General features: G+C 41.8%; 1 protein-coding gene across 9 annotated transcripts in view; it reads left to right on the top strand.

Moving 5' to 3' along the window:
• Nucleotides 1-21,528, top strand: part of NLGN1 (neuroligin 1) — a 625,739-nt gene that overhangs the window by 591,637 nt on the left and 12,574 nt on the right. For 6 of the 9 annotated variants that reach the window (XM_081007897.1, XM_081007896.1, XM_081007903.1 and 3 more), the window contains one exon: nt 19,424-19,636. In XM_081007897.1, the coding sequence (XP_080864023.1) occupies nt 19,424-19,636 (213 nt within the window). The remainder of the gene's footprint in view (nt 1-19,423; nt 19,637-21,528) is intronic. The other 3 variants (XM_081007900.1, XM_081007904.1, XM_081007902.1) reach the window with 1 other exon arrangement.

The raw sequence follows: 21,528 nt of genomic DNA, 5'->3' as shown, positions 1-21,528 counted from the left end.
CTTTCACAACAAGGGCATTTCCAGATTTCTGAAGCAGCTTGCATTTTCCAAAGGGTGGACTTCTAAATTAAGGTTGTATTGGGATCACCGCCTGCCACCTAAGGCTATGTGACAAATTTGAATTTGGCGAATTCCAACATATTTTTTTTTATATCCACGTCTTTCAAGTGCCAATTGGAATGTATTGATCCAGCTGCAATGTTCACTTCCAGGACATTTAAAATGCATACTATGAAAGAAAACACATTGGAATTTGGTTTGTGACCTGTACGATTCAGCTCCTGGGAAATAGGTTTTGACAGGATTGGGCCTGGCACACCTTTGTTTAGTCCTTGTTGCAGTTTAGCTGATATTTTAATAGATTGATGGTATTTTACCCCCTCACTTGTATCTTGAAATTTTCATATTTTGTTTTTGTACTAGGGGTTGCTACCCCTGCTCATGTTGATTGCCAACCCTGCCTACCTTCTATCACCTGCAAACCCCACCCTCTCCTTTTATACTTCACCACCCCACCTCCTCACAGCTCCTTCATGGTGGGCATGGGTGGCACTGTGGTCTAAACCACTTAGCCTCTTGTGCTTGCTAATCAGAAGGTCAGTGGTTCGAATCCACACGACGGGATGAGCTCCCGTTGCTCTGTCCGAGCTTCTGCCAACCTAGCAGTTTGAAAGCACACCAGTGCAAGTAGATAAACAGGTACCAATGCAGCAGGAAGGTAAACGGCATTTCTGTGCACTCTGGCACTCGTCATGGTCCTCTGTATACCAGTAGCAGTTTAGTCATGCTGGTCACATGACCCAGAAAACTGTCTGTGGACAAATACCATCTCCCTCAGATGAGCACCACACCCCACAGTCACCTCTGACTAGGCATAAGCATCCGGGGTCCTTTACCTTTTACCAAGGCTCAATAGCCTCATAGCTCTTTCAGCTCTCTCCCTTATTCTCACAGCTCTTCTGTGCCATTTCATTTCTGCTTTATTCAAACATCTGCTGTTGTTTAAAGCCACAGTTTTAAAACCTGCCATGTCTTTTGCTCCCCTGCCTTGACTTCATGCAAATCCGGGATTGTGGTGTGACCCTACAAATCTTCCAATGGAGGCTGCATGATGACAGCCTTGCCTTTCTATGTATATAGGAAGATACCATGTGATTTTCTGTGTTGCATCCCGCCATGGTGTGAGTACAGATGAAGCGTGGTTTATGGATATTTTAAGATAAATAAATAACCTCTGCCCCCCCCCCCTCCAAAAAATAAGACAGCATTTCTGCATCATATGCAATGCTATGAAATCTACAGGAATGATTTCAGACTTCATCCCATTTCCACTGTGAGGCATTATGAGATTGTATAGCTGCAGGCATAACCTAAGGGTTCACTGTGTGGCAGAGTTCATATTTATCTTTGAGGGCGATGAAGAAGGAACAGCTAGATTTCCAGTATTCCTTCTGACCTGATAATAGTTCTATTCTTCTCACAGGGCTTTTTCTGACAAATGGATTCCCTTGTTAAAAGGAGGCTGGTGAGGCACAGCATGAACAAAAAAAATGTGCAAACCAGCCCTTAGTGCACCCTAACAATATTAGTTGTGAATATAGCGTTTATATTGTTGGTGGGGCATAGCGGCTAAAGTCGCTGAGCTATGAAGCAGAAAGCCCTTGGTTCTAATCTCCCCTGTCTGTCATGAACTCTGCCAGCTATTATCTCTCAACCTAAATTGGCTTGTCTTCAGGAAAAGGATATTCTTCTTCTTCTCTGGTGATCATTTGTAGCAGAATAAGATTGTCTTCCATGAAAATGGTCTTAACAGTGAGTCCGTAAGTGACTGTGGAGGCCAATTCTGGATCCGCACGTCCTTCCACAGTGGGGATGTAGATTTCCAGGTGGGAGTTGATCAGTGCGGGTTTTCCAAATGTGCCTTCCTCTTATAGCATGTTTCTCCTTTTCACCCTGGCTTCATAATTCTTCAAAGTCCACAACGCCTTTGAACTCATTGGAGTGCTCATAGACCAGTGTTTTCCAGTTGTTGGTGTTTATACTACATTTTTTAGATTTGCCTTGAGAGCATCTTTAAACTTCTTTTGTTGTTCATTGGTATTTCGCTTTCCATTCTTAAGTTGGGAATAGAGTAGTTGCTTTGGAAGACAATAATCAGGCATCCAAACACCATGACCAGTCCAACGAAGTTGATGTTGAAGAATCATTGCTTTGACACTGGTGATCTTTGCTTCTTCCAGTACACTGGCACTAGTTTGCCTGTCTTCCCAAGTGATGTGTAAAAATTTTCAGAGACACCGTTGATGGAATCTTTCAAGGAGTTGGAGAATATTCTCACTAGTACTATTGCTACTTTCTAAACCATGGTCTCAAGTTGATTTACATGTAAGATCATTAAAAACAGCTAAAAACACAAAAAAATACATGCCTATTAACAAGACTAAAACCCTAACACATGGATACTCATGGCAAAGACCCATTTATCAAGCTGGGAAGGCCTGTCAGAACAAAAATGTTGTGTATCTCAGCAGGAATACTATTCCAAGGCTAGGTTCAGCCACACTAAAAGCCTTTTTCTGAGTTACTTCAGAGGGGCCTTCAGATATCTTTGGGACACGCAGGAGAAACTCTATTGCAGACTGCAACAATCTACTGGGTGTATAAGGAGTAAGGTGGGAACTGAAGTAAGCTAGTCCTGAACTGTATAGGGACTTATATGTTTGCAGCAACACCTTGAACTTGGCTTGGCAGGAAATTGGCATTGACATTGTAGAAGGTTTCCCCTCATAATTTTCTTCCACAAGAACAGCACGCAAAGCTTGTAGAGGAGCTTCCCTATGGCCTGACAAGTCTGCCTGGCCCTGTATACCTTTTTTCTACCCATTATACAGATGCTGAAGTACTCCTTCTGCAGCTCCAACGCGAGTGCCTTCAGCTGCCAATCCAGCTGGTTGGACCTGCTCTCCCTTGATGTCATCACCTGGTAGGGGAGCCTCAACTTGGAGCTACTACCATGCCTTTTGCAGAGACCAGGCCCTATGGTACTGAGGAGAAAGAGATGGGAACCCGAGGATAGCCAGTGGGTCCTAGGCATGCAGGTCCAAGGCTGTGGCAAGGGCAGCTGGAACTCTAATTAGGTGCCCATAGAGCCCCAGTAGAGATCTCCTTAGAATTCTTTGGCTGCTCTCAGCCGTTGAGTCAGTTCAAGGATATTGCACCTTTTGTACCTGGGCAAATGTACTAGTTTCCTAGACGAGCTTGCCAAATGACTTATCAAACCTATATTTATATGGCTACAATATGGGTGTGAATGGATTTTCACTTTATACTTGCCTCGGTGCAATTTACACAACACAGATGCTCGTGCTAAACATGGATCAATGTATCTTAAAGATGTTATAGATTATCCTAAAGCTATCATTGCAAATGGCTTCCCCAAAGAGGAACTTCATTATTATGTATTGACAGAATACCCAAGCTTAGGATCTTTAGGAAATCTGGTTCATTGGGGTTTTTTTGTTGTTGTTTCAATTATTTTGCTTTTTCAGTTTTAAAGTAATAACTGAAATGGATTTGTCACACCTGGAGTTATACTGAAAGGACCAAATAGGGTATCCCAGACTGATGCTTCCTTATCTATCTTAATGAGATGGATAAGATTTCTCCAGAAGGACCCAATGAATTGTGTGCTTCAGTTAGAGTAAGCAGGGCAGAATTAAGGTCTAGATAATTAATCTAAATAATCTCGGATGAGACTCAATAGAGACTCTGCAGAACAGTCATTGCACACTTTAATTCATGCACCATCTGTTTTGGGCAAATTAGCACAGATGAAATTTTGCATCCACTCATCTGCCGACATGAAGACTCCGTTAGCCTTCGGGATACATCAGTGCTTAGTTACCAGGGCTATATTACATTGGCATGTTGTTCATATCATGCATCAGGCATATCTCAGTAGGTAGGAACCCTTTCACCATGAGTCACCAACATTTTTGGACCCATGGGCACATTTGCAAACTGTTGTGGGCACCACAGCTATACACAACATACATGGATAGCAAGCACATGCACACCCACCACAGAACAACAGCCCATCCACTCATTTAGATTTGGGGGGGAAGTGCTTTAACGTCCCAAGCCTAATTGGATATACTGGATGTTGTAGCAGGAGAGAAAAGGTCAAACCTTGTTTCTTTCAAGCCCAATTTCAGGGAGAGAAGCAGCAGGGCAAGACCCTGTGCACACCATGTTGGCAAGCATTCATGGGTGTTGCCAGGGGGTGCAGGGGGTAGCTGCCCCACCCCCAAAATCAAACAAGTAAGTAAGTAAGTAAGTAAGTAATGATAGTCATTGCTGCTGGAAATATGCTAATTGGACAGCAGGACATCTTTGGCGATTATGTCCTTTTCGGGAGAAATTAAAATGTAATGGAAGAAATATGGGGTTATTATCTGTAAATTAATCAAGCACAATGTGTATTGGCTTGTACCAAGGACAAAGTGCATCCTAAAAAAAAGATAAATAGTGGTGTATATATATAGTAACTACAGCTTGAGTAACACGTCCAATGTTGGACACAAGAGAAAGTAATATTAGGGGTTATGTTCCAGTGATGAAATTGGCAAACTATGCCAGCTTAAAAGAAAGTGGGGGAAGACAAAAGGTGGTCACTTTTAACTGAGCACTTTTTACTGAATACAATAGTAGAAATCAGTTGTGTTCAAATTCAAAATGATGATTACTTGGTTTAGAAAAAGAAATTGTTGCTTTTTTTTTGAAGAAGCAAAACTTAAGGCTTGAAAATGTGCTGGGTGTGGGATATGTTGATTATTATCTTAATAGTGGTTTTGTTGTTGTTGTTGTTGATTTTCTTTTTGATGCTTGCAGAAAATCCACATAGCAGTGTGAGTTCTGTGTACTTTTGCAAGAGGGATGAGTATTGTGTTGCTTTTCAGTTTTATTGTTCCCAATGCACCTTGAAGACCAGGCAACTAGGCTTTTGGGCTGGTGTCATTTTAAATATATTTGCAGCTTAGACTGTGTCACTTGCAATCTTACTGGCAGAAACTATGAAGTGTAATGATGGCAATCATCTCTATTAACTGTGTAATTTGGAATTCTTACTTTCCATTATTCATTACGCTCAAGATTCTGTATTCCAAGTTTTGAATCCCCCCCCAAAAAAATCCCTGTTTTTTTTGTTTTTGTTTTAAAAGCAAGAGTCTTGTCCTTCATATCTCTGTAGATACCATCTTAAAACATGCAAGCAGCAGTAAAGGAAGGAACATTTGTTTAGTGCTAGAAACACATACTACATGCATTTAAATGTGTTCGTTTGCGATAAAATAGATATTTAGTTACATTCTTTAATCCAAATTTTCTTACAGATTTTTTTCTTTTTAAGAGTTCAGTGGAGAAATGAGACAGAATGGATGTATGAATGAAAGCACGTGATTTTGACATGGACCAGAAATAGACTGAGCTGTCCATCATTTAACTAGAATCAAAATTGTAACAACCTGTCACCTCTGCTCTGTGATAAACAGCCTGGTGTTTTGCTGTGCTAACAGCCAGGCAAATACTTTTGATCTCTCTTAATACTGAACAAAACTAACAACTAGAGCCAGGGCTTTTTCAGCTGTGGCTCCGATCTGGTGGAACACTCTGTCACAAGAGACCAGGGCCCTGCGGGACTTGACATCTTTCCGCAGGGCCTGCAAGACAGAGCTGTTCCACCAGGCCTTTGGCCAGGGCACAGCCTGACTCCCTCCCTCGGCAATCTTCGCGGAGCTCTGGCCCAATGGTTGCCAGTGGCTTGAATTAATTAATTTTATAATGAATGATTTTAGAGTGTTGTTTATGCTGTACTTTTGTACTGTTTTATTGTTGTTAGCCGCCCTGAGCCCGGCTTCGGCTGGGGAGGGCGGGATATAAATAAAATTTATTATTATTATTATTACTACCTATACAGATTCAGTATAAAAGAAAACGCATGCCCTGTGATTCATAAGGCTTAATACTATGGTATGATTTCTAAGGGAATCAGAATCTAGTCTCGGAGGAGGAGAGTTGATGGGAGGGAGCAGAACTGAGGGGGGCACCAAAATGAGATCCACACTAAATTGCTTGCTAGTACTCTAGAGGCCCACTTTGAGTTAATCGGTAATTTTTCACAGACGACATCTAATCTATGACTATAAATTACTTTGCACTCTTATTATTCCTTAATTGAAGTGCACCAATGTGAAGTTTCCATACATGTAGCAGGAACGATTCTAGCTTCAATTAACTGGAATAGAATTGAAGCCCATTTTCCCCTCCCCTCCCTGTTCTCTCTCCTTTCCTCCCTGAATGAGGGAGTATTGTTTGACATCTTGTATTTATTTAAATGGTCACAGAAAATTAGAGAGATTACTATTCTCCATGGACTGTTTCATAACACTACTCTTAAGTGTAATGGTAGGCCTTTATATAATCTTGTATTAACTTGAACTTAGTAGCTGCTGTGTATATACTACGAACACACACACACACACACACACACACACACTGCCCATTGGCTTAGCGTGTATCCCAAATTACAAGGCAAATCAGGGTGTTTCAGGGAAGACATCTTAACAAGACATCTTAAAGTGGATACGGGAATTTGTCACTTTCTAAGTGACTCTATGGCTTTGGATGTTGAGAAAACACATGGCTTTGACTCCCACCAAGAAACAAAGTGACAGACTTCTCAATTAGTTCATTTTTTTAAAAAAATCTAAATATTGCACATAGCAGCAAACACATAGACTTTACCTCCAGATTTCAGATCATTCTGATTATGTAGTTGTCTTCATTGCTGGTTCACATGAAAATGTTGACTAAAAAAACCCCTAAACAATGATTTTTTTGTTATGGATTTGTGCCATGAGTGTCCTGACTCAGAGCCTAAAAGATAGCAGAGTTGGCACCATGTGTTTGACTCTGGGTAGACTAATGTACAGCCTGTAGCCCGGGTGCCACCACAGAAAAGGCTACCTGCAAATTGCCAGCTGTGGAACTTAAGGTAGGGTCTCAGAAGAAGATTTAAAGCAGGGATTGTTCACTTTCTGGGGTCAGTGGGCACATTTGGAATTTTAAGAAAGTACCAAGGCTCCAGTTACAAAATGGCTGCTACAAGGGCACAAAATGGCTACCACGGGGGTGTTGCATAACACAAAATGACTGCCACATATATAAGAGGCAGGACCTCAAAATGTTGTGTTCAATCCTGGCATCCAATGAAATGTTGGTATGTTTAAGGCGGCATGTTCCATTCAGGAGAGGCTGAGCTAGTATAAACAGGAATGGAGTGGGAAGAGCAAACAGTCTCTCATGCACTGTGGAATTTTGAGGGGATATTTTCTGAGAGCTTTCATGGGTGGCCCAGAAGGTACTGGTGAGACGCGTTGCCGATACCCAATTTAAAGGTTTATATGGAACTTGGCTGTTCTTCAGATGGAAGCAGACTTTGGACTCTGCTTCCACTATTGGCTGGCTGTGCCAGACAGGCCTAAGCTGTCAAGCGAAATGTGTTAACTTGCCTTCTTTCCATGATGATGCTCAATGTCTGTTTCACCTTGGCTTATATTATTTTTAAAATGAGAGAGGCTGAAATTGAATCAATGCTTTATCTACTCCTCTGCGTTATGAAAAGCGATTCCCATTCTCCTTAAGTGAAAATTGAAATAGCCGTAAGCAGAGCAACCGCCAGGAAGGCAAGATTTTTGATAAAAGACAAATTTGCTGGTGAGTTTCCTTAAAGTGGGAGAGCTCATGCTCTTAATCCACAGAGATAGAAATATTACCACAAATTCTCTCTGAAAGGTTTGCTCAGCAGGAAAAAAAATAACACACAACACCCCATTCCTATTTACCCATTCATTATAGCATAATATATTTCAGAAAGCACCAAGAAAATACACTCGAGTCAGCTTGAATGACTTATATCCTGGAATACAGTTGTATATAGATGTGCGCACATATGCATCTAGATTTGCAATCTACCTCATCTCAGTGGCTCATGTTTAAAACACAAAATAAAAGACTGCAAATGGACAAATGAAGTCATTCCTTATTATCCTGCTCAACAGCTAATTTTGCCAGAGTGCCATGTGGAGAAAATGACTGCAGGGCTTACAATCAGCAACAGTGGGAGGCCAAGCACCCATTTAATCCAGAGTCCAGCATAGGCAGCAAATAGGGCCCCATCTGAGCTATGTCCAAACACCAGCAACAAATACCCTCCGCCGTCCATGTGGAATGATGTGGTATTGTGATGAGCATCCGGAAAGGAGGGGGGAAAACAAACAGAAGAGGCGACTGCATTGGTCACCAAGGCAAGGGAGAAACGTAGACCCTCCAAGTGTCCCTCTTTTCCAGGGACAGTCCCAGATTTACAGAATCCGTCCTGGCTTCTGATTTAATCCTGGAATGTCCCACTTTTCCTTAGGATGTCCCTCTTTTCATCAGAGAAATGTCGAAGGGTATGGTAGGACTCCCCTATTTTCATTGGATAAATGTTGGAGGAGATGGAGTTATGCGACCCACCAAGCCAAGGGGCTAAGTAACTATACAATAAGGAACTTCAGAAGACATCTGAAGGCAGACCTGTATAGGAAAGGTTTTAATGTTTAATGTTTCATAATGTTTATAATATATGTTGGAAGCCACCCAGAGTGGCTGGGGCAACCCAGTCAGATGGGTGGGGCATAATAATAGTATAATAATAATAATAATAATAATAATAATAATAATAATAATTTATTTATACCCCCCGTCCATCTGGTGGCTGGGTTTCCCCAGCCACTCTGGGCGGCTTCCAACAGAATATTAAAATACAGTAGTCCATCAAACATTAAATGCTTCCCTAATAATAATAATAATAAGACATTCCTATTTCCATTGGAGAAATGTTGGAGGGTATGGACAGGTTCTCTAGGAACTGCCATTTTTTTATTTGCGCCTGACTAGCCCTTTCTTTTTCACAACACAGATGGAGGAGTTTTTTTTGTGACTTGGGAAGGACCATAGTTCAGTGATATAACACCTGCTTTGCAAGCAGAAGGTGCCAGGTTCAATCCCTGGTACCTCCAGGAAGGGATGGGAGAGACCCCCTAACTGAAACACAGATAAAAGGTGGTACTTCATGCAGCCCAAATTTAAACTATGGGAACTTGTTCCTACCAGAGACAGCAATGGCCACCAACTTAGATGGCTTTAAAAGAGGATTGGAAAGGTTCATGGAGAACAAAGCTGGGTAAAGGATAAAGAGATACATTTGATCAAACAAACTGAGGAAAAACTCCATCAGAACTGCACAGCCAATGAAAGCGTGTGTTCCTCACACCTGACTGATTGCTAGGCAACAACTCCACCCAGGCCACCATTGGCTTTAACACTAAGAGAAATCACCCTCCAGTTGCACTTCCAACAATAAGAGCAACCTTATTCTACCAGAGGCTACAGATGGGGACCAAAGGGAAATTCTGCAAGAATAAATCCCTATTACAATTCAGTGCAGTTGTATCATTTCCTTAATGTAATCCCTGACCTTTCATATCCATTACAACACTGCAAGGGAACCAGCAACTAGCAGAAGCATGTGGAAAACATTATGGCACTACGTGTGCCCGTGAGCAAGAGTAGGCACACACCCCCCCCACAGAGTATTTGATTTGCCAGTCATTGCTACAACATCCACATGCATTTTCCATCACTGCTGCAAAAACTCCACATGCATTTCCCAGCACAGCATAACGTTTTCCACAAGTGTCACCCCAAATAATATCTGTGTTGTAAAAGAAGACATTACAATGAAGTAGGCTCTGGTGGCTCTATAGCTTTTGCTGCCCTGGGCAAGTTGGGGCAGCAGGATAAAGTTAGATGACACTCAAAGCAGTTGAACTCAAGTGCTTGGGAGCTGGGGGGGGGGGGGACTCAAGGTTTTTTTTGACACTTCCGTTTGAACTCTCAAAGAGCTCCTTTCCTTTTCATCCCCCAAGCCTCCTTGTGTCCTCTGCTTCTGTCTGTGTGACAACCACCTTGTTCCTCAAAACAATAGAAGTGCAATACTTTGGTGGCAAGGGATATGGGAGTAGGACAGGATTAAAAATGGACTTGCACAAAGCGCAAAAAGTATACATTTCTTATACATGTCAGGAAGTGGCCAGAAGGCTTCTCCTGAACAGCGAAAGGTGCTCTCATTGTATATATTTTTCCCTCCAGGTTATGGGACTTGCAGTCAATTCCCCTAAGCCAGTGAGAGATGACTCATGAAATGACCCCTGATCTCAAGACCGAGGCAGGTTGGCATTGGCAGAGAGGTTATCTCGGCTACCTCGATCCCAAGTCACTCAGGGCTATACATCAACATGAGCACCTTAAACTGGACCTGCGAATGCACTGGCAGCCATTGCAGATTCCCACCCCCAAACAGATTATATGACTATGTGCTACAGTACCAGTTTGGTGGGACGGGGGTGGCGCTGTGGGTTAAACCACAGAGCCTAGGACTTGCCGATCAGAAAGTCGACGGTTTGAATCCCTGCGATGGGTGAGCTCCCGTTACTCGGTCCCTGCTGCTGCCAACCTTGCAGTTCGAAAGCACACCAAAAAGTGCAAGTAGACAAATAGGTACCGCTCTGGTGGGAAGGTAAATGGCATTTCCGTGCGCTGCTCTGGTTCTCCAGAAGTGGCTTAGTCATGCTGGCCACATGACCCGGAAGCTGTGCGCCGGCTCCCTCGGCCAATAAAGTGAGATGAGCGCTGCAACCCCAGAGTCGGCCATGACTGGACCTAATGGTCAGGGGTTCCTTTACCTTTACCTACCAGTTTGGCAGCAGCAATCTGCACTAGCTGCAGTTTCTACACTTCAAGGGCAGCTCTATGTAGAGTGCATTATAGTAGCTGAGTCAGGAGCATGCAAAATTATGGCCAGGCTAGCCTGGTCCAACCCAGAGCTGGAAAAAGTTGCTCCTAGCAACTGAAGTGGCCCAGGCTTTAATGACAAAGATGACTCAAGGAGCAATTCTGGGTGGAGTGCAACAGATTCAAATTATCTGATGCAAACAAGCCCTTTCTGAGGGCACTTTTCAAGTGAGAAAGGGACCACCGGGTATTCCTTACATGCAGTAAAGAAATCACAGGTTTCCTTTTATTTGTTTGTGTCCAACAGTGCATGTGGTTTTCATGCATTAATACCAAACGTGGGATATCAGGTCAGGCCTGGACTGGAATTGCTCATGAATCGAAGTCAAAGCAAACTGCACTTTCCTCTCACGCTCTACCTCTTACTTTCGATTTTTGCTTCTGTTCCCCCCATCCTTGCAGGGGAAATCTCTAAGCCCAGATTGCTTGTGGAAAGCACTTAGGGGAAGAGTAACAGCTTGTTCAGAAAACTTCACAACAGATCCTCTGGGAAGGGAACCTGTGCAATGTTAAAAGAAGGCAAGGTTGTTTGTGCCGGGTTAGTCTGCAGCCGAGACAAGCAAGATCGATATAGCTTTGAAACTGATGTAGGTTGCAATGGGACACCGGGTCTCCACTGGTGGGTTGGGAATGATGTATCTAACAACACAACAGCTGCAGAGGCACAAAATAAATAATAATAAGAAAAGGCAGCGTACATTAGTTCTGTGGATCGAAGATTCCCTAGGAAGGGATGCTTCTTCCTTTGCTTCAAAGGCCACAGTAGGACAGACCTTTGGGTTTTTTAATGCCCACAGAATGAAAAGGAACGGGGAATGAGACCACCAGAAGAAATTCATATTCAGCTTCCGATTTTGGCAATAGGGAAGGAGGATGGAAGTTCTCTCTTTCGCTTTCAAGCAGAACCAAACTACTTAGCATAAATTAGTTCTCAAGAGAGGTCCTTGGGTATTTAATCCAGTCAAGTTCTGGACACAAATGAAGCCAAATGAAGCATCTCTAAGTCCCATGGATCTAAAAAGGACTTGAATAGCTACATGTAAAAAAATTAAAAACAAATCCTCGTGAAAATTCGCCAGTAGTTTAGTGCAAATTTCTCCTAATAAACACATTTGTGCATTTCGACTAACATACACATTTTTTCAAGCAATTGCCAATAATGAAATGCATTTTGTATGGTGTTTTTTTTAAAAAAAAAAAATTGTAAATTTTATGCACACTTCCTTACAATATACACATTTTTTCATGCATATTGTTTTATTGGAGAACTGCATCGTAAAACTCAGAAAACTGAATTCTAAGGGACCACTTTGTTTCAATTCATGCATTGTTTTTGAAATATGTGAATTAAGCAGTTTCTCATTTTAAAGTCAAAGAGAATGGAATTTCTCATTCATCTGATGCAAAGGACTGGATCTCACCTTGCTTCCTCCCATCATAATGCAAAATGGGTCGAGCCTTGCATCTGATCAAAGCTTTCACTGCTATTGGACAGCCAGCCTTTTGAATGGAATGCAGTCCCTTATTTCTCTTTCCATACTTAAATGGCAAAACTTGCCTTTTCGAAAGGAAGTGGCAAAGTGTCTTGAAATAGACAACAGTTAGCTAGTTCTTTACTTTCTTTTCTTTTAGTATTCTGCTTCTTTTTATAAGAATTTTAAGACTTTGGTAGAAGGTTTATTTTATGTCTCTTATTTTGTCTTCTTTTACTCTAGGCGGGCGTTAGCTTTTATCTGCCTCCTATATCCCTTTTCATTCCCCTGGAAAACAAACAAACAAAGAACAGCAATTGCCTGGGTCTGACCTTTGTGCACATTCCAAGGTGTTCCAGATGGGGTGTGGGGAGGGGTTTGATTGACAGGCCTCAGGAGGCACCCAACTTAAGGCGCGAGTCCCTCCTGTATTCCATGCACACTTTACTATGAAAGAGCACATCCATTTTGTGCCCTCCTGTATTTTCTATATTCTGATACCTACTCACGGTGGCGTCCCTTGTCTGCCAGAGGAATATATTAAAGACATGCTAAGCAACATTATTCATATATATATATTTAAAAGTGGCACTGTCAGCAAAGTGAAGTATACCATCTTCTATGTTATGAATATAAGATGTGCCTTAATATTCACAGCAGGGCTATCGACCTAATAAAACCTGATTGGGGAGCTGATCTAAACTCACAATAGATGCCCATTGCAGAAGCAAATGTGTTCTCTGAAATTAATCGCGTTATTTATGTGGCGCTTTAAATCGCCCACAGCTCCCAAGCTGAGGGGTGCATTTTAAAGGACCATGCCCTGCTTCTCCTTCAAAGTCATTCTGATAGTATACACCCAAACAGCCTCTATTGAAACTCCAGAGGCATGTCACTGGGGGGGGGGGGACAATGCAGGAGTGTGTGCAGAGCAGCAGGGCTGCACATGTAGAACTCTTTTAAAAGACTGAGATGTGAACAAGCAACGGGTCCAAGTAGGAGAATGAAACAAGTTTTCGTTTCCCCTCTTGAACAGGTGCCTGGAGGAACTGTAAGAAGGGACAATCTCAGTTTCTCCAATCTTAAATTCAGTTCTCTACATGTCTGCAGCAATCTGCAGCTATTATTATTATTATTATTAAAAGTTCCTCGTGGAAATTCACCAGCATTTTAGTGTGAATTTTTCCTAGTAAGCACTTTTTTTAATCTGCAGTTTTGACAAACACGCACACATTTTTGCAACACATTTCCCCTTCTGTGATGCATTTATTGTATGTTATTTTCACTAACATATCAATTTCCCCCCAATAGATGCATTTTTTAATTGGCTGGGGAACTGCATCACAAAATTCAGAGAAGTGTGAATTCTGAAAGATGACTGTGTTTCGGTCCTTGTGCTGTTTCGGAAAGCGTGACTTTGATAGATTTCTGCTTAAATGTCAACTGAATCAGAGTTCTCCCCCATCCCTAGTTGCAAGGACTAAATGCACACAGACCCGGATGCAGGATCAGCTAATAATAATAATAATAATAATAATAATAATAATTTATTTATACCCCACCCATCTGGCTGGGTTTCCCCAGTCACTCTGGGGAACTGTGCACGTAGCACATGATTGTAACCTGCAATTCCCCACCCAGCTAGAATATACACTGCAGAAGGGTGCATCGTGTGCATATAGGAAGAGACCTATGATACATATCCATACATTCACCTTCTGAAGAGCACAGGGAGCCCTGTTGTGCACAAATGTTCCACCTGCCTAGGGCTTCCTCATTTACTTGAGATGAGAGCCCACCACCACATGCATGAACTCAGGTGAATTGCTCACTCCACCACCACTCCACTGTGACCAAAAGCCAGGACAAATTTGGAGGGAGGTCTTTGTCTCATTGGATGAGCATGTATTCTGTTAAACGTAAAAGGTCTCATCTCATGTTCAACCTCCAGAATCTCCAGGTTCGGCCAGGAAAGACACCCTGTCTACAGCCCTGGAGAGGCACTGCCATTTATTGTATGCAATGCAGAATTAGGTTCACCAATGGGCTGCCTCAGTATAAGACAACTTCCTACATTCAGCCTGTCTTAAGCAAAATCTGTGCCAGATTGTGGCATGGGCTATCAATTTGCTTCTGTGTATCTGGATGGTGGTGTTCATTTCTAAAGCCAATATATATCCTCTCTCCTCCCCCCTCCCTCCCCAAAAGAAAACCCCTCCTATTTTGGAATAAATAATAATATTCTATATTAAGTACAACTGGTTACATACCCAGAGACTGTAATCTGACATTCGCTACAGTGGTTATGCATCTCTGCAATCTTTAATGAAGCATAACTGTGTCTGATTCCTGTATTCTCATTTCATCTCTTTTGCCCTTTCCTCATCTGCACAATATTTTTAGCTTGGAGTAGGCCATAGGAAATGTATTGTCTTATTCCACAGTCATTGTACAGGGCTTATTGAAAGCCAGTCACCTTTCTAGCTAGTTAGCTAGCTATCATCTAACTAATTAACTATCATCTATCTTTCAATCTAGAAGATGGTTTGCAAATTGGCAAGTCACACTAAATTTCACTGTGACTTTTTAATTTCTGACTTAGGCACCTTCCCTCTGAATCGTTACTGTATTTCCAGTGTGGTCCTCTCTGCTGAACAAGGTTTTCTTGTTGTATAAGAATAATTTATTATCATAATTACTCATTTCTGGATCTAAGAGGCATGTGATTTTAAAGGCCAGAGTGGAAGGCTGATATCCTTCTTTCTGTTTTTACTAGTAGAGTTCTCTTTTGATTTCATCATGAAAATTGGTGTGTGTTTGGTTCTATTAGATTAAACAGTATAACACTCTGAATGAAATATCTTAATAATGTGCTCACTTCCCTAGCAGTGGATTGTTAACAAAACCATGTTGCGCTCAGTTCTGTTTTGGTGCATAACATGAAGAATACAGGAAGTCAACTAAGTTGGGTCTGAAGCACATGAAGTATCTATTCTGCTCTGACTAACATTGGAGATAACTTGGGCCCAAATATTCCTGTGACAATCTTGACCTATGGCCAATAAATACATGGGGTGTGAGCATCTGAGCCAGTTTTATAGCACATCTTTTGGAAGGACTCTTGTTGAAACATATCAAGACGTGGTGGAGCAAGCAAACAATTAAAAACTGTTATGTACTGAAGTTCTCACCCTGGGCCAGCAGGAGGATACTGTAGTTAGCTAGTTTTCACTCAGGTCCACATATGCAAATAGGGGATTGAAAATGACGTTCAGTGATTGGATAGTTACAGAAAATGGTCACAGTTGCGTTGTACTGGAGCTCTGTATAAGCAGGCTGGCTGAACCCTTCAGTTCAGTTCTGTTCTGGCCTGTGAATAAACAAGAGCTGTTGAAGAATCGCTGTGTCGTCTGATATGTTCACCCACAACTTAACAAAAACTGAAAATCAACATGGCTGCTTTTGGTCTCCCCCACCCCCATATACAGAATGCTATATGTACTGCATACCTATTGCACTTTTCAAAATGCCTTACATTTATTTGTCGTTTATTTATTTACTTATGTCATTCACTTCATTTCTGAATGCCTTCCCACGAAACATCCTGAGCAATAAAAATGTGTGTAAAAAGAACTGTAAATGACAATTACGCAGGGCTACATATTGTGTCTTGCACCAAGATATACTGCTGTCTCTGCATCCTCTGAGAGAATAATAGTGGACGCCATTATTCCTCACTACCCTGAGGAACTCTCTCTCTCACACTGTACAGAGAGAAGGCAGAGAAAGAGCTTTATGAAGAAAGGAAATAATAAAACGTAAATGCTCCCTGACCCCACTAGGGGTTCTTCTCAGTTGCTTATTTTTCCAATCCTAAATTCAGTTCCTCACTTTTTGCAGCATTTTTTGGGGGTAATCCTCATGAAAATTAACCAGCGTTGTAGCGCATATCTGTCCGAGTGAGAACATTTTAATATTAAGTTTCACTAATGTACAGTACACATTTTGGAAAGAAGTGTCTTAAAGGCAATGCATTTTTATGTTATTTTATCTAACATCTTAAGTTCCATGCACACTGTCTGCTAATTTATGCAAACACTGGTTGGAGAGCTGAATTTGCAAAATTGAGATAAATGTGGATTTTTAAGGACAGCTTTGCTTTCGTTCGCACATTGTTTCAGAAAGATAGATTCGGTTTTAAATGCAAACCAAACCGAATTTCTCCTGCATCCTGAGCCCCTTCAAATGCTTTGGTATAGATCCCCTCACCCCAAAACAGCTGAAATTCTCCACAGCTGAACAGGGTGGCAAAAGGGGAAAGGCCATTCAGTCTCAACCCCAGCTTAATAAATAAAATAAAACCAATAACTTTACAAAGGATATTAAATCACTCAGATACTATGACCCAAAAGGCCAGGCTTCTATTTGTCACTCTGGACATAAAATTATTAGAGTCAGTCAAGATTCTCTGCCAGATTGCTAAGGGCAGAATCAGTCCTGGACTTCCTTTCTCTCTCCTTATAACAGTTTGTTAATAAGATGCCATTGCTATCGCCCATTATGAAAAGGGCAATGTAGATGGGCCATCTCGTTTTTGATTAAAGAGTGGAATGGAAATTTTGTCCACTCCTCATCATAATTAAAGGTTGTTTCTCCATTTTCTGTAATTAAACCCAGTTATGAATAGAAGTAGCTTTTTCTCTTTTTGACAAAGATATTCTTAATCAAAGGTTTGCGGGTGTTTTTTTTTTTTTTTTAAGTTCTTTCTAAAGCATCCTGTAGACTGTTGCCCTATGAAGAAGTGGAGGGATTTGATCCAAGTGCTCTCTTGCTTTGATTGCTAAGCTTGAAGGTTAAAGATCGACATTTGCAATTTTCATAGCTGCAACTCTTAAGCAAGGTTTTCAAATAGCACCAGGAAGAACCTTTAAACTACAGAATGCTACAGAGCAGAGGGAGGAGACACAATTTGGTGATCAATGTCCAATTCATGCATATATTAGACTTGCGTGAACAAAGGCAGCAAAGTCCTCTTGGGTGTGTGTGCTTTAAATGTTATTAAACAAGAATGACAGCCCTGTTATCTATTTGTTATCTCTGTGTGTGTGTGTGTGCATGTGTGTGTGTGGTCTAAATCACTGAGCCTGGTCAGCGGTTCAAATCCTCATGATGGAATGAGCTCCTATTGCTCAGTCCCAGCTCCTGCCAACCTAGCAGTTCGAAAACACCCCCCAAAGTGCAAGTAGATAAATAGGTACCACTCCGGTGGGAATGTAAATGGCATTTCTGTGCACTCTGGTTTCCATCATGGTGTCCCGTTGTGCCAGAAGTGGTTTAGTCATGCTGGCCACATGACCCGGAAAGCTGTCTGTGGACAGACACCGGCTCCCTCTGCCGGAAAGCGAGATGAGCACTGCAACCCCATAGTCGCCTTTGACTGGACTGTCCAGGGGTCCTTTACCTTTTGTTTTTACATATGTATGTAGTCAGTTCTCAACATTCCATAATAGTTAGTCTGTCAGAGAACCCAGTATTGTCCCGACATTACTCGGAAAGTGCTGTCATTTGCTCCTACGTGAAAAAGCGTTGTGTTTGAGGATACTGTCATTGTTCATTGATGTACATTGATGATTATGTTTTTATATGTGTTGGCAGCCACCCGCAGTCGCTGGGGCAACCCAGCCAAATATGTGGGGTATTATTACTATTATTATTATTATTATTATTATTATTATTATTATTATCATCAATGTTCCTTAATGCTAAAAGAGGCTACACAGCAGTTTAAAAAGTACAGAGACCAGTTACGCCAACCTTAAATCATAAGCGTGCACAATTAAAATGGAAAATAAAATAATCCCATTAAAATATTTAAATGTAAGTATCCGCATTCAAACAACCTTATTAAAACAACACAGTAATTAAGACAGGGGGGCAGTACACTTGACGCCTCTTGTGTATTCAATCACTGTGAAAAAAGCTCACCTCTGCATTGCTACAAGCGGATGCCACAGGCATAGCAAGACCAACTAGGTTTCATTTGCTGATCTTAATACCTTTACCGGCATGGGAAAGGAGAAAGCTTGTACAATATATTTTACAGTGGTTAACCAATAGGCCTCGACGAAAAGAGCATGCACAGTGCACAAATGGCGCTATAACCATGTACAAATGGCTTGTCAAAATTCTCCACCCTGCCTATGGGCAGACGTGTTGAATCTGAAATTTTCTCAGAAAAAAATATATATCTTAGTTTGTGAATAAGGAAAGAACGATCAGAAAGTGCATAGTGCTACGCAGCTCGAATCACTGCAATATTAGAGAAATAAGTAAGATTTAAAAATGTTTATTTATTCTTTCTACCCCACCCTGTTTCCTGTGTATATATAAATACGGATGTTAACTTGAGGTTGGGCAACAGTTAGGTGGGTAGATTACCTATTGCTGGAGTCCCCCCCCCCAATGATGGGCTTCCCGATATTGTTGGACTGCAACCCATAGCAACCCCAGCCAGCTTGGACGATGCTCAGAGGTTGTAATCCACAATATTACACAAGCTATCATGTTGATTACTCCTGGACTAGGAAGATATTCCTGCCCGGCTCTTGATGCGTAACATACATGCTCCCTGTGGGCCTAAGGAGTTTGGATATGGGGGTCTCAAAACACACTGCGAAACAGATTGCGGGAGATGCTTATGTTCCTTTTTTGCATTGAAAGCAGCCTATCTTCTTCAAAAGTGCCTGCATAATGCATACCATCGTTTATCATGCATAACATTATTACAATAAACACTGAAGGATTTGTAGTGTAGAATGATGAGTCACTTGTAAATGGTTGCCAAGTGGATAAAGAACACAATGTATTTACATAGCGCTTAACTCCTGTTACATTCGAAAGCTGTCGTCAGATAATAACGGCGCAACAAGCGTAAGCCGAAATTTAGCATGCTCTAAATCCTTTCTCCTTTCTCTCTCCCCTCTTTTTGCAACTTGCAGGTTTCTTGAGCACAGGGGATCAAGCAGCTAAAGGAAACTATGGCCTCCTTGACCTCATTCAGGCCTTGAGGTGGACTAGCGAAAACATTGGGTTCTTTGGGGGCGACCCACTGAGAATCACTGTTTTTGGATCTGGCGCCGGCGGCTCGTGTGTCAACCTCTTGACTTTATCCCATTATTCTGAAGGTAACCGTTGGAGCAATTCAACCAAAGGTATTATTGCAGGTTGCAAATTTTGACGATTTTGGTGTCTTGCATGCCACCACTATGACTTCTGTGTGACGCTCTTGTGTATATATGTGCATATATATAAATATATATACACACACATACACACATATATATGTAGCTAGATGTATCAAAAGCAACTTAATCATTAGATGGTATTAATCTTTCTGTGCTTTGCAGGGAGGGGTGGGGTTCATACCCAACCCAAAGGGGTGTGAACATATGTAAAAATCTCCCTCTAACTGACACAACTTCATACTCCTTGCATTCTCCTAATGTAGAGAGGATGGCTTTCGTTTGGCACTTTAACTCTTCCACACGTTTATTGGGAAATTGAGGGCTTAATTAAAATGACTCGAGTAACGAGAACAGGAGAAAATGAGCCAAAGCATGTTGAACATGTTGGGAGGAAGGGAGTCAAAATGGCTCTGGTGTCATTGCGAACACTTAATAAATAGCACCATCATCACTGTTGATGTCACAGTGAAGATAAGGAGGTGTTTAACAGTTGGTATTCCTCTTTTCAATCATACCATCAGAAGATTTTGTCCTGAAGGGAAAATGAACTAAGAGACGTATAGGGCAGAGATGGGGCAATCCAGGCCTCTATGTCTGGTCCTCTTCTCCATCACATACCTTATTCCTAAGACATGCTTTTCACCAGCTTGAGTTTATACCCTCCTTGAGTGTTTTGCTTTGGTGGGATGTCTCCTTGAACTCTGATATTGCCTCTTGCTTCCTGGATGGAGGACACAGAGGAGTGTGTGTGTGTAGGAAGCAGCCTACACAGGGCATTGGAATAGATGACCTTTGGGGTCATCTCTACTGCCCAGAGATACAATGTGCATGTGTCTCTTCCCCCACATTTGCCCCCATTCCTGCCTGCTGCTGACAGGTAGACCCTGGAAGTGGAAGGTTGCCCAGATGGGAATGTGCTTCTTGGTCTGCAGAATATCCCCCTTGGATATAAGTTCCTAAAGGGGGGGGCACACTGGGGGTCATTGCAGTTGCCCGATACCCCTATAAGTAATAATCAGATTTCAGGGTCCTTGTTTGTTTTCATTTTCAAATACATTTTCATCTAATATTTCAAATGAGGTTGGGTCTGTTTGATCCAATATTTATGAATTCATTCATTCATTCCAAGACAAAAGCATCCACAAAGTAGCTTGCACTATAGCTAATGTGAATGGGACCTGAAATTGCTTTTTTAAAGAGATTAAACAAATTCGTGGAAAATGAGGCTAATAGTCACAATGGCTAAATGCTTGGTCTGAGAACAGACACCAGTGCCAGATTTAGGGAGGTGCAGGCTGTTTTCTGCACTGGGTGCTGAGCCAGGGGCGGGGTGTAAAATTGAGAAGATCCATAACCAAGAAGATCCATTTTGGGGTGCCAGTTTTTGGGTTTGTGCAGGGCGCCATATTACAAAAGATCTCCAGAGATTTCCACAATCTGCCTCTGAATACTAGTTGGTGGAGAACAACTGGAGGAGAGGGCTGTTACCCTCATGTTCAACTTCCGAGCTTCCCAAAATGTATCTGGTTGGTTGCTGTGGAAAACGTAACACAAGACTAGCAATACCTTTTAATTGATCCAATATCCTTACATTGGGAAGGAGCAGCTACCTACCTCCGCTTGTGAGGCTTGCAGAAAACACTTCTCTTTGGGTATTCACTCAACAGAACCTATATGCCGTGCTTTTTTAAAAAAGGGTACTCATAGGTACGCAGTACCGGTACCCCTTTTGTTGTTAAAACATGTGGCACTTACTGTAACAACTTCATGGTGGGTACTGCCACCTATTTTTCTAGGGGGGAAGCACTGCTTATATGTACAGTGGTACCTCTGGTTGCGAACATGATCCATTCCGGAGC

This window comes from Podarcis pityusensis (assembly GCF_964106645.2).
Source record: "Podarcis pityusensis genome assembly, chromosome: 5".
In the NCBI taxonomy this organism is placed as follows: domain Eukaryota; kingdom Metazoa; phylum Chordata; class Lepidosauria; order Squamata; family Lacertidae; genus Podarcis; species Podarcis pityusensis.
This window is presented reverse-complemented; position numbering and strand designations above follow the sequence as displayed.